This window comes from Harpia harpyja, chromosome 4 (genome assembly GCF_026419915.1).
Source record: "Harpia harpyja isolate bHarHar1 chromosome 4, bHarHar1 primary haplotype, whole genome shotgun sequence".
In the NCBI taxonomy this organism is placed as follows: Eukaryota; Metazoa; Chordata; class Aves; order Accipitriformes; family Accipitridae; genus Harpia; species Harpia harpyja.
In genome coordinates, this window is record NC_068943.1 from 67,674,527 (window position 1) to 67,688,909 (window position 14,383).

Below are 14,383 nucleotides of genomic sequence, written 5' to 3' on the forward strand. Positions count from 1 at the left end.
GGGGCGGCTCTTCCTCTGCAAACTTTCCCTTTCCCCTCCCTCGCCGCTTCTTTCTCTCCTCTCCTCCCTGCCCCTCTCGGTTCCCCGACGGCGATGGCTGAGAGGCCGGGGAGCACCGGGGGACTACCGCAGCCCGCCTGGTCCTTGCCCGGTCCCCGCGGCCGCTCCCAAAGCGACATCTCCTCCTTCTCCTCCTCCCGGAGAACCTGCCTTCTCCGGTCCAACGTGGGAGGCTCAGGTAAGGGGGAGGGTGGGGAGGGTCCTTGTGTCCGAGTCCCCCGAGTCTCCCGAGCCGAGCTGAACTGGGGAATTTGGGAAAAGACATCCTCCTCCACACCCTACCCTGCCCTGCCCTCCCGGACCTGGGACTGTCTTCTCTCGGTGGCCAGAGTGTGGGTCCCTGCTTTACGTAGTGCTTGATCTACCCCTCGAGATGACGTTTATCAAGTTCCTGGCTTTTCATACCCATGTTCTCAGATTTAAATGAATCCCAGTGAAGTCATGGGTACCCACCTTTTGGCCGAAGCTTCTCTGACTGCAAGGGCAGGAAAGCCCCAGGAAGGCTTCAGGGTGTATTGCGGGGACATGAAAACTCCTCGTCCTGCCACCTCACACGTTACCCTTCAGTTGTGTGTTAGAATTTTACCTCATGCACTTACATCTCCATTGGGTTTTTCGTTAACAGGTGAGGCAAAAAAAATGCGTGAGTCTGTATCCCACTGTCCTCCTTCAGGAGGTAACCACTGCAAGTGCACACAGGATGATTTGGGGGTGGAAGCTGGCCCTGTGGGACAGAGCAGGCTTCCTGCAGGATTTGGAGTAGCTTTGCTGTGTAAAATGAGATGAAGTGAGGGTCCTAGTTTATAGTGCAGATATTGAAAGTGGCCAAAGTAAAATAAATACATACTCAGTTGGGCTATTCTTTACTCAGGCTGTTTCCTGAGGTTGGGTATTAAGGAAAATGAATTTCTGGTCTCCATACTGCTGAGCACATTTTGAAAATGTGTGCTCGCCCGGTTGCAAATCAGCCATGCTGTATTGACTCAAACAAGACTGTAGGCATGTACGTCTCTGGTATTTTGGATGCACTCGTACGCTACTGCCCAGAGGTACCCATGAACCACAATGCCATCGGGGAAGCTCCAGAGTGTACTGAGGGACCTCCTCTGCTGCGGCACAAGTAGGACAGCGTGGTGCACGGTCAGGTCTGCAGTGGACCACTGTGTCTTCTTATGTTTGCTCATCAGGGAGTGTTAAGATGAAGCAGACCGTTTGCTTGGGGAAGCTCAAATGTACAGCTATGCCTGCCTGATGAGGAGAGAGGGAATGAAAACTTGCTTATTCACATAGGAGCAAGTAGATTCAACTTGTGGGGCCAGAAACTGCAAGGAAAAACAACTCTACGTGCCGTTTTCTGCATAATTCTCTGCTCTATCTTTTTCTGTGTCTACTTAAAAGTTACACTGAAGGACATTTGGGACAGGGAGGAGGGAGGGGGTTTCAGTGGTTTGTCCAACTCAGAAAGGACTGCTTTTAGGTGGAAGGTGTATTTCAGCACCATCTGGAAGAGTGCTGCATGAACAACGCACTACGACCTGATATGTACACAAGATGCCTTAACCTGGATGCAGAGGGATCACCACAGAGGTTGACAAGATTGAGACTATGTCAATGTTAGACTATGTTGGTTGTTAGCTTAACTACAAAGACTACTAACAATGAGCTGGGTTCATTAGAAGAGACTGGCAAATCCAGTGGAGGTAAAAATGATGGTGTTTTCAAAGATGTGTTGTTATTTGTAGTTTCTTACACACAAAATTTAGGCCTCCCTGTTGCCCTACTTGATTTTTTTCTTTTAATTTTGAGGATGTGCTTCCTGCCAGCAAGTGACAAGATTTGCTTTCTCTGGGTTTTTTTTTTTTTTGACATCTTTTCTTTCATTCTCTATTTTCTCCATTGCTGCTTCCTGTATTTTTTTCCAGCTGCTCACTGGGCACAACAAAAATACTTGCATGCTGCCACACAACTGTTGATTCCCTCTTTAAAAAGGAAAGTATGCATTAAAGATGCAAAGCTGTTTAATTTTTAATGTGGTGGTTAGAGAATTGTTTTTATACTTAGATGCCATTAAAATAACCTGCTTTTTCATTCCCCCACTAACCTGGAGAACAACCGTAACAGGGGCAGAAATGTGAAGCACTTAGAGAAAAAATATGAGCCTTATTATTATTTTTGCTTCTACCTCTTTCTATAGCTGTTCCATTTGATTAATTTAAAGTAGGTCACTGATTTACATCAGATGTTACCTGGGCTCCAGCTGCTCCATTTAGAAAAGAACAATTTGCATTTTAAATAACCTGCAAAATGTTTGCTTGCTGCCCGTTCCTGGAGTGATTCACTTGCAACTGTTGAAGTCATAAGTTGCAGTTTCTGTTGCATATTAATCTTCATTTTCTAGATCCTGATGCCGGCTGTGCTGAGAAGACGATATTGTCTCCTCGCACTCCATCAGTAATGGGTTGGTACCCCTATAGATAGTTCGCACTGTCGTTTATTTTACCATCACCTGATCTACCACTCTCAGTGCAGGTTCTGTTAAGAGTCAATATTTGTAGAGACCCTTCTCGCTAAGGGAAATGTAATAGCCTTTCTAAAAGCAGCTTTGGCAGTGGCTCATAAAATGCATCTGTTTGTTATTCTAGATCAGTACTGTATGTATCTCGATAGTACAGTGAGGCTGGTCGGGCGGTCCCCATGTTTATGCTGCCTGTCCTTTCTTACCCCCACTCCTTCCTCTGCTATTATCATATGCTGAACGTAACAACTTCCTGGTATCACTTTACAGCATCTCACTTCATCAACTGTGGTCCAGTTTGTGAGAGCAGTATATTTTCTGCTTTTCTTCTTCTTAAAGCTGGGCTTTTCTTTTAGGGTTAGTGGTAGAAGATTACTTAATGTCCCTCTCTGGGCTGTTACCTCACCTGTCATGGTATCATGCCTTTACCTTCCAACATCTTCTTTACTTCTGGTAAGGCCCTGGGAGGAATAAGGTGATCCTCATCATGAGTAAGGGTGGCATGATCTAGACTTTTGATTTAGACCCTGAAAAAGTGTAATGTCACTGAAGTTCAGAGCCTTTGTGGCAGGCATAGCCTGTGCATCACTTCAACACTGTACTCCCCACCTCACAACTGGCTGGTTTGCCAGAGCATTGCTACGAGATTGGTGAAAAAAACCATGTTCTCCTAAAATTTCAGAGCAACACCAGTGCCGCTTGAAGAATGCTGCTTGAATTACATACCTTTAAGCAGCATTCCATGTTTAGTGACTAGATTTAAACCCAACTTAAAGGTGGATCACATTAGCTGAGTCTCTTGATTTGCCCAGCATAGATGGAGACTGAACTGCATTTGAAACAAAGTCTCTGTTCAAGTGCTTTCCCAGAATTTCTCCAAAATCTAGATTTGCTGGCTATGGGGCTGTGGGCAGCTCTCAGCATGAGCGGTGAGCCCCAGGGTGCAGGGGGATGTTGGTGTTTCTTATCAGCTGCCTTTGTGCTCCGGTTGCAAAGAGGCGCTGGCAGTTCTGTTCGTGACAGGCACCAACCTCAGCTTTGCGGTGCCCATTCTTTATCTGCATGTCCACGTAGACAGTTTTCAGTTTGTTCTCTTTTCAGTGTTGTGGGTTTTGCTATACAGCCTTGCATTTAGTTCCGAAGGTGGTGAGGTTTGTGGTGAGGTATGTGTTGGTGAAAAGGGAACTTTACTGCTCAGACCAGAAGTCAAAAAAACACCCATTTCTCCACTCTGGGATTCACAGAGTCATATTGTTGCAGTTCCTCTTGAGGTCTCGCTCTTTAGCAAGAAGTAGAAGTTTCAGATAATTTGTTCCACTGCTAAGAAATGCACCTTGCAGGTAGAGAGGTGAGCTCCTCATGCATGTTTCCATTCCTTTCATGCTTTTTTTTCATACCTTTCTGATGACAGATATTAAAAAAGCCTACCTGAGAATTCAGGCAGCAATTCAATACTTCAGGCTATACCCCAGATGCTGGGTTGCAGCAGAGAGTGAAAGGTGGAGTGCAAATGACAGTCTGGCCTCAAAACTTGTCCTGCCTCCCAAGATTATTCTGGGAATTTTTGGGTAGCAAAGTGGTCCTTTGCAGGTTAATTTATTCAAAATGGTAATGAGTAACAGCTATGATTCCTTCTGCTGCTGAGTCCAGAATAGGGTGGGTGAAAGGATGGCTTATACTCATCCACCTCAGTGAAGAATCAGGGAAGATTTCATGTAGTGCTCAGAGTGGCTGATGTTGGATGGGAAGAAAATTGATGATTTTTGGAATTATTGGAGCTCTTCATGATTAGAGCGCTCCGCATTGTAAACCTAGCAAACATCAGATTCTTTTCTTAAAGGACAGACTTTCTGGCTGATGTGAAGGAAATAAAATGTTTTTGGCAGCTGGAGGTATCTGAGCATCTAGAAAGAGTGACTCCCCAAACCTTCTTATCTAGAGATTGACTTGACTATCTGGGTTTTGGAACCTAGGGAAAAAGATAAATTTTGGCTAGGTAGGTAGCTGTTAAGGTTTGCCTGTATTTCCCTCTGCGCTTTTATTTCCCAAAATGGCCACAGATTCCAGTTTCTTGGATGCAATTTCCATATACACCAAGCAAGAGTCCTACCAAGGTCTATGGGAGTTGTGTTCAGTGTTTGTGAAGAAGACATCAGATGTGCTTTGGGAGGGCAGTTAGAAGGTCATGTTTTTCAGTCATCAGATGGGGGTGAGGGGAGAGCAGCCTCATGATGTGGAAGAACACTCGTAACTAAAGCAACTGGCTTGGTACATTATATGAAAATATGGGAGTTACGGGAAAACATGAATCTCCATTGTATCAAGCAGGACTTGTTTGCAACATAAATCGAAGCACAGAACTTTGCAAGAAGCCCAAGGTGGTTAATTTGGGGTAGAAAACTAGAATAGAAGTTAAGACAAATCATTGTTGCTGGAGATTTAGAAACTAAACTCAACCCGACTGTGTGATTTCCAAGAAACAGTGCATCCTGTCCCAAAGTCCACATTAATATTTTTCCATCAATTTGAAAATTTGAACTATGAGAAAGTTGCAGCAATCTTAACCATATGAAATTTGACATATGCTTACAGAATTGAAGCATCTACTTCTTCGTAATAATCTGGAAACACGCTTAGACCATCATCCTGTAATGTTAAATCTCATTCCAGTCATCCTTACATGTAACTTGTAGTTTCAGGAGGGTGCTGAGGAACAATCCAGGAATCATACAACATTTTGTACTGCATACATTGATAAAGTTTAGGTCTGCCTGAAAACTGGTTTAGTTTATAAGATTGGGTGGGTGTGCAGGGAAGAAGTGTGTGCCAGAATATGGCCAGCTGTTTCTAATATGGGTTTATACAATATTACATATGAAATAAGAATCGGCCTGTTTTACCCTGGACTAAAAGACATTATTCCACACCAACTCTTGCAGAATAACTGGGATATGTTCTTGGTATTAACCCTGATTAAGTGTGAAACGGGGAACACTGGGAACACAGGGAACACTATGATTTACAAATACAAACCATGTATTCTATGCATCATTTACACATGACCCAGTCTCTGGGACAACAACTTTATAATTAAATATTCGGACTTGGGCTCAGGATTAAAAAAAAAAAGTATTTTCTAAATGTGGTAATAATCTTCATGGTTGGCTAAGTAGAAATTGGACTGCGAACATTTACACCATAGGATTTAAGGCCTGTTTTGCAGCAATTAATCAGTAGCTGACTGTGGGATCTGTTCAGCGTTTTGCTCCTGTGGTTGTTTTAGTTTCTCAAGGCCCTTTGGCATTTAGCACTTCCTGCTGGTGTGTGGCTTCTAGCAAGTAACCATTTAATATCAGACCACATGTCAAGTATGAAGCCTGAAGAAGTGATCAAAAGAAGAATTAGCTGAAGAAGAATTTTTACTCCTTCTCTTACTGAATGTAAACAACTTGTTCCAAAAAAGCATTTGTTTTTGTTTTAAAACCTAAATGTTTCATCAGTCAAATCCATCGTTAGCATAAATCATTTATCTTTCTTCCCCACGCCGCTGCCTCCTGCTCTTTTTGCCGTTATTTCCTGAAAAAGCAGGCACTATTTAAGGTCAAAGGGCTGGGGATAGTTGGCAGGTTTTTTAAAGATTAGTGAAGAATTTACATTTTTATTTATTTTTGCTTTTTGAAGTCAGAATCTTTTCAGAGCCAGAATCCTGTAGGATTTCAGTTTTCAGTAACACCAGTATTAGTCTTGCTTCTGAATTTTAGTAGTTCTCATTTAATATGCTCTAGCATAAGGCAAAGAGCTCTTCAGTGGTAATCTTTTCTTTTTTCTTTTTCCCAAGCATTTTACCTAGCATGTTGCTCTTTTTAACAGATGCAGAAGTTAGTTTTTCTCAGGTACAAACCAAGTGGCGCAAAAGTAAAAATATCTAGAAGAAACTAGAAAATCCTGACTTTGGTGTTCCGAGTTCAATCACTTTTCACTTTATCTTTGAGATTGTCAGTCTTAAAACCCACCACAACAAGGGATGCTCTTGCTTTTCATTCACATAGAAAGCACTGTGATCTTCCTGAAATACAAGCAGAGTTTGTAGGCAGTCAACACTTCCCTTGATGGTGAGCTGAGAAAACTTGTTCCTCATCATGCAGTTTTGATGCAGAATTGGACTTTTAAGATGTTGTGTTGTATAAATCCTATGAGTGCCTTCAGTGGTGTTACTTTTTTTTGTTTTGAAAGGCTTAAGCAGTGAAATATTACTAAAATTTATCAGTATTGAGTACTTAGTATAATGGGCTTGGAAGCATCTGCACTATAATATAGTCTGAAGCTTCAAAGCCACTACACTTTGCAAGTCTGCCATGCTTTCAGGTAGAGGACTTTATAACGAAGTGGATCTAAAAAGCAGCTTAAACCACTGCATGTTTTGGTGATAAGACACTTTCTTACCCTCTCCTTTCTCACATTTCTTATATATTTCTGGCACATTCTGGATTGCCGTTCCCACTTCTCATGTTGTTGTTAAAACATGTTTGGCCACATTCAAAGAAGTACAGGGCTGAACGGAGGGGAGCTGGGAGAGAAATGTGGAAGAGGAAGCGTTCTACCAGAGGTGGCAACATGGCAACTCTTCACATGGTAAAATACTGTGTGTAAATGGCTTCTCTTTGAAATAATGATCATATTTTTTACTAAGTGTCTTATTTTTCAGAAAATGTAGCATTTAATCATTATTTTTAATTAAAACATGTATTTTACAGTTTGCCCTACATTTTTGAATGTTTGCACAATTTACAGTATCGAGAAAAAAACTTGTTTGGGGAGAGTGGACTCCTATTAAAAGCACTTACTTTTTCTTTCCCTTCAATTTCAGACGTGACTTCAGTCTCACACACAAATTGTGTTGGCTCCCACTTGAGGAATTTGCCCAGTTGCACGGTACCACACACTATTTCTGTTAGCTGGATGCATCAGTCAGTAGCTCAGTTTTGGCACCTTTACCCAAGTCGCTCCTATCCAAACTACACTGGAAATAAAAAGGCATTAATCTCTTTCTTCCTTTCACCTTCTCCCCACTCTTTCACTCCCCTCTCCCCTACTACCTTCTTTTCTCTCTTCTCCATAGCTTCCAAGGAATCTCATTTGTATTGTGTCGATAGCCTACATACCACTTTTGATGATCCTCTGTCTAGGTCTGCCTGTGTATGGGTTAGTTTCTGTTCTGCCCATTCAAGTCTGATGCACTCCAGTGCTTCCCAGATGTTGGAGGCTCTTTGACCCCATAGACTGAGATGTGAATGGACTAGGAACCTGCAAACATAAAGTTATATTCTGACTGTCACAGGGAGATAAAGATCAGAATTTGTACAGGCAGAGCAAAGATTGTTTCAATTTTAGGAACTCATCGGGAAGGGAAAAAAAGGAGTCCTAATAATTCTTAAAAAAACAGATTGCTGAATGTTAGGAATGGAGGAGAAGTGCTTCAGAGCCTTTTTAAGATAAAGCTTGGCACAGTGGTGAGGATCAGGAAAAGGCTGAAGACTGGCATGATCCCTGCATTATTTAAAGTTGTCAAGTTAGCTAAAGTTTCTTTGAACACAAATGTATCCTGAAGAAATAAGAGTTTCATAAAAATCCACTTTTTTTGTAGAAACAATCCTGATTTCAGTCACATTTCTGCATTTTCAGAAGAAATATCTGTCAAAATTTGAAAATGGTAATTGTCACTTCAAAAAATTAGTCCGAGTTTTTTAGAATTTTTCAGCATATGAAAATTTGATATAGGAGTTCTTTTCTAATTTGCGGAGCAGGAACAGGAACAAAGGCAGCAGAGAAGTGTCAGAATTTTCCTGGCACAGAAATGTGATTATTCTAAGGGACCCCATCCACCTATACAGGGCAAGTGTAACCACTGCCACTTTACTTTGTTATGGCTAAATCATTGGATATCTAATTCTTTAAAGGTTCAAATGCCTTCTTGAAAGAATAAGGGTGTATAAAGAAGTATTTCATGGAACCAGGCCCTAAAGAACATGTGTAGCAAAGCTCCCCTCCGGAGCGTGTGTTTGCTTTTTCCATTTTGGGGGGAACAATCACAGCTTTTAAGATACATCTGTGACTAATGTACACAGTACTCAAGAAAATTACAGGCACCAAGTAGAATTGGTGTTGAGGTATTGTTTTGTATCATCTACAAGCAGAGTAAAGAAGGGGTTGTGGTGCATTTGCGGCTGAATGTGTCCTAATTGCAGGCCTTCTTTGTGTTCAAACACAGGCAGCTATATTTAAACTTTGTGAGTGAAAGGGTAATTAGCAGTCATCAGCTTGCCAATTTTTTATTTATTTCTTCTGTTGCCCAGTGTCAGGGCTGACAGTTAGTGTTAGTGGTTTAAACCACCGAAGAAACTGTGAGCCTTTTATCTGAAAAAAAGGTGAGTGCTACCAAAGTGCAGCATGAAAAGGCAGCAGCAACAAGACATAATTCTGATTTTTTTTTTTTTTTTTAATTAAAAGCAGTTTTGGCAAGCTCAGAAGGGTTGGAATTGAATTAAGTCCTTTTACTTACACAGCCAGAGCATGTGTAATCCATCAGGGACCAGTGGACATCCCAGGTCATGATATGAACTGCTTTAGCCCCAAGGATGAAGCATGGCCTGCTGCTTGTTACTTGGGCTATAGGCACCTCTGTCTGTGGTTCTCTGAGTAGACTCTCAACTCTGTATCCTTAGGAGTGAGTCAAGAGGCAGAGTTACAGCTCCCCAGGGCCACGGAATCTTTCTTCCAGCCATTTGACTTTTGAGCCCTGAACATTTAAAAAAAATAATATTTTTTTCCTGTTATGCCTTGCTGCAAACAAAACTGAATGGCAGTATTTCACACCGAGTTTATTTTAGTGAATAGCAAATCCAAAAAATATGCTGCCACACAGCTATTTAAGTCTTTGGAGACACATCTGCTATGAATTTTGCCTTATTCTTTGGAAGTTGAGATAAACAATGGCTTTTGATCTGCAAATAGCAAAAATCATTTTGGGGGAAGATTTCCAAAGGATTGATGCAGTAATTTTCTGAGCTTTCTCTTACTTATATCATCAACTTGTGATTTGTCTAATGGGATCTTCACGTGGCGAACTGGTGAACGTATGTATGATTTTGTAGGTGATTTCGGCTCACGAGCCAGCAGCACCTATTTCACTCTGTGGTACAGGTGTTTATCACCGGGCACAGGGTACATGAGCACATTGTACTACAGCTTGTGCTTTTAGTGGTCTGTCAGAAACAGCATCTGAAAGCTACACCCTTGCAGCGTAGGATCTGCCAGACCTGGAGGGAAACAGCAGAGTGAATGACTTTCTTTCAGCTACAGGGGTGAAAGACTTTGGGGAGAGCTTGGGGCTTCAGATGTGCTGCCTGCCCTTTTTCGGCTCTGTGTCAAAGAGCTCTCCTGATCATCACCAGATCCTGGAAGAAAGTTGCTTCCCTTGCAGCTTTCATGGGGACAAATAAAGCCTTTCACTCGGTGCCTGCCGTGGAGGCAGCACCAGGAGACAGGCAACTCCGCAGGTTTGCCCATCCTTGGGTGAGGGAAGGTGGCACGCCATCTCGAAATCGCAAGGTAATTGCCTATTAGCAAGTTAGGCGTTGCTTTGAAATCACTCTTAATTTAAGCTGGGTTAAGTAAAATGCAAACGAAAGCACTTTTTTCACAATGTCTAAAATAATGCAGTTGCTAGTCTTTTAAAAAGAGAAAGGAAACACCGCCAGAGTGAGTGCTGCCAAGATGTCTGTAACCGGTCTGCTGAGTTCAGGGGGAGAAAGACCCACCAGACTTAGTCTTGGTGTCAGCAGTTTAAGTAAAGATTTTCTATACTTCTTATGTCTTCTATGAAGTCTGTAACAATATTGCCTCTTTTGGATGGTTTTGCACTTCGGTGGAATTGTAATTTGTTAAAATCAGAAATTGTCTATTGCAAGCAACACACAAGTTGGTATCACATAAATTCCTGGTGAGTGAAAGTGACTCGGTGGAGCACAGAGCTTTTGCAGCTTTATTGCATTATTGTGTAAACTCTGTGGGGAAAAAGATACTTGTTCCACTCATTCTAGGCCAAGATTGGAAAAGTGCTGCAAGCATAGGAGGGGACGTGTGTAAAAGGTTTCTTGGGAGTGAGATTTATTGGGCTGGGGATAGCGTCCCAGGAGAAAGTGAAAGCTACCCTGCTGGAAACACACTAAAAAGTGTGTGAAAAGAAACTGTTTTGCAGCGGCAATGAGCACGGTCTTTTGCAGTTGCAGGTTTTTTATTGCTCTGTGTTTAGGCCAGCTCACGAATGCCAGTAGGGGACGCAGGACTGAGCATACAAGCCATCCACCTGCACCAGACACATTGGGTAAGGAGATAAAGATGCATCTTGCTTTTTGGCTGGATGGAAGAGCCACATCTATGTCTCCCCATCTGTGGCAGGGTGTCCTCTCCACCTCCTTTAAAAGCAGAGGGAAGCAAAAGAGATGGGAAGGAATTTTCCCAAGCAGCAAAGAAATAACTGACAATAAGGTATGTGAAATGAAAGGCCAAAACCCAAGGAATTTCTCCCTCAGTATTTTGAAGGGGAATTGTGTCACACTCACTTTTACCCTAGGCTTAAGATCAACATATATTTAGATGAGTTTGGGTGAATATTTAGAATACTTAGATGAATTCCAGGCAGCGGGGTCTTGACAGTGAGAAATCCATCAAATAAACAAGTTTTGTCTGCCTTCTAAGCCCATTGCTATTTTTAAAGAAATTATAACAAGGAGATTTTAATTCAGGCACTAATTAGTGAAGTGAATTCTAATAATTATTAGAACGCCATACTTCTGCTCCAGTGAATTTGTCTCAGTTATATATACCCCACAGAGGAAATAAATCCCAGAAAACTAAACTTCATGCATAGCCTGTATGAGGTAAATGAGATTTGATCCAAAATGTTTTTATACAAACAGTGATTATCATAATAATGGGAGAGAGGGGAAAAAAATCCAGAAAGAGCTCTGTAAATGGCAATATGCATCTCTCAGACTCAGGATTAGATGCTTCAAATTATGCACATTTATAAGGAGGACCTGAGTTTTAAAAATACATGCAAATGATTTCTGATTCTAATCCTTTTACATATCAATAAAAGCTATCAAAATATGTGCACTTTTCAGTATTCCTAATCTCCATTTGTTAATGGGAAACAGAGTTGTAAGAGTGGCTTTCATGTTTTGCGGCAGTTTGGGATCACTGTGAAAGTGATTCGGCCAGTGTAATAATTATACTGAGGAAAAATCAGAAGCCAGGTTCAGTGGCATTTGATAGGTGCCAGATGCCTGTGGGATTCATTCTGATGCTGAAGACTCCTGCCAGTAAAGGCTTGTGTGGTTCAGGGAACCAAAATTCCTTGCTTGTCTTCTAATGGAATATCTTCCCTCTGTGCCGCTCTGAGGGATATAACGTCCCTAAGTGGATTGCTCCGAGCCTGGGAATTTCTGTAGCAGCACTGAACATTGGCTGAGTCGTGTCCATAGTGGGCATTGAAATACTCTGCCATAGAACTGCAGGGCAGTTTTTCATAGGGGTGCGTATTTTACACATAAAACTGCTGTATGGGTTCTTCTGTTGAGAATTCATGACACGCAAGGAATAAGAGCAAGTCAGGTATGCCCTGTCCATAGGCATTGATAGGTTCTTGGGTATGATGATGTGTGTATATATGAAAAAATACCTAACCACCTTCAGTTTAGTCCAGTTCATTCAAATGGCATTTTTCTAAACCACTGAAATATAAGCATCTGGCTATCAGGCTGGTAGAGCCTTGCTTTCTCTGCTAGAATATACAGGTACCCAGTCACAGGGAAGGAAGGAAGGAAGCAGTTGGCAGCTACCAGGCATCTCCAAGAGAAAGGCTGAAGGCTGAAGTCTGGCCGTGTGGACCCTTGCTCTGAACAGGAAAGCAGGCTGCAGTCACTGCGCTTTGAGATTGCCACGGAAGGAGAAAGGGCTGGGCACCCGCTTCCTTTCCCCCTCCAGTCTGTGCTGACATTTTCTCTCCCTTTTCAGTGTATTTGGGTAGTGTTAGTAGATAATACAGACATCTTGATCTCTCAGCAAATGCATTGGCTTTGAGAAAAGGGAGGAGACCCAGCACGTCCAGCGGACCAAGCATTCTTCAATGGAGCATGCAGCTCGGGCTATGCCAGTGTGGTCCAGCCAAGCCATTGCTGTGACTGTGACCCACCTGAGCTTCCCTCTTCTTTGAAATGCAGCAGTACACTGCCACTGAAGTCTACTGCAGTGTTTCTGGGCTTGTGATTTCATTGTGACTTTCCAGTGTTTAATACTGTTTTGGTTTGGCTCTTACAGTCACATTCTCAGTTGCTGGTTTTTTTCAATGGCTGCTGGGCTTCTTTGGTGTTGAAAACTTCTGAAAACACAATCCTGCAATGCCCAGGCATTCAGAAACTAGGAGAAAGAGACAGAAAAATCTGCTGTTCTTTTTTCATTCTAAATGAAGTTATAATATGCTTTCTATGTCATCTTCATGTTTCTGGAGGCCTGATTCATGATGTTGGTACACTTGTGGCTGGCAGGGCTGCTACTGACTTCAGAGGGCTTTGGCTCAGGCTGAAGTGTTATCACTGCAGCTTTTATCCCAGGAAGGCCTCTTCGCGACACTTTACAAAGATGAGGTGACGTGAAGTTCAATATCACAGTCCTTTGGAAGGCAAAAGGCCCTTTGGGACCAGCCTGAGTTTTTTTCAGTTCCAGCCTCTTAAGAAAATCCTGATGTAAGCAGGCGTGAGATGCATTAACAGGTTTTGTGATTTCCCAGGCTCGATAATGATCAAAATAAATGTGAGCTTGTTTTCCAAAGGAAATTAAACAAGGAGCAAGTAGAAAGCATCTACAGCAATTTCACAGTGGGTAACATTATACAGTGACTTCTACCTTTTTCCTGTGAAAGCGCCATGAAGGTACACTTGGTGATGTGGGGCTCTCCAGGCAGCCTAGCTTCATGCGAGAGGTCTCCTCATGGGATGAGAGCTCTGCCTGGGCTCCTTGTTACTTAGGTAAGGACAGGAAGAGGAGGGGGTTGTCTGTGATGCACAGAGTTTCTCCAATCTCTTCTGCCTGTGAGTGGGAGTGAGGAGCATGTTGGCTCTTGTTCTCTGCCGTGAGGGGTATTATCTCCCTCCATGCAGCTAGTCCTTTTATTATGGTATCAAAAGGAGTAGGAGGGGCAAGGGGAAGACTTGGAGAGCAAAGGAAAATGGAGAGGGTTTAAAATGTGAAAGATCTCCAACAGGACTAGAATTAATTACTTCATGCCAATATTTGATAGTTTTTTTGTTAGTCCCACCATTATGTCCACAAACAGAGCAAATGATTTTTTTTATCTAGAAAAATCTGCTCTGCCTTTTCCACTTTAACTCCAGTAAACTACTTTTTGGCTCAGCTCCCTTGATTTCTGTTCAGTGGAAAATATTTATTCTCCAGATCTTTTGCACTGCAATGCCCACCAAGTGTGGGAAAAGTGGGGATGCTCTCCATCTAGCATCAATTACTGCAGGAGCCCATCTGCCTGTAGTGGCCAGCAGAGCTAATGTGCTGGACCCTGACCAGTTCCAGCTCTGCCCCGCCACGGAGATGAGGAGAATTGTCAATAGGTTGGGATTTTCCAACAGGTCTGTGAAGGAGCCTAAAAACACAGACTGTACAACAGAAAACAGCTTTTCTAAATGAGTAGGTTGGTGGGTTTAAACAATTTGTTTGCATTATAGTAATTTCTTG

General features: G+C 42.4%; 1 protein-coding gene across 2 annotated transcripts in view; it reads left to right on the forward strand.

Annotated features, from left to right (window-relative positions):
* PHACTR2 (phosphatase and actin regulator 2) overlaps positions 1 to 14,383 on the forward strand; it is a 144,727-nt gene continuing 130,344 nt past the window's right edge. Inside the window, exon 1 of one of the 2 annotated variants that reach the window (XM_052784577.1) lies at positions 1 to 238. In XM_052784577.1, coding sequence (XP_052640537.1) covers positions 94 to 238 — 145 coding nt within the window. In that variant the 5' untranslated portion in view covers positions 1 to 93. The remainder of the gene's footprint in view (positions 239 to 14,383) is intronic. The other variant, XM_052784579.1, reaches the window with a different exon arrangement.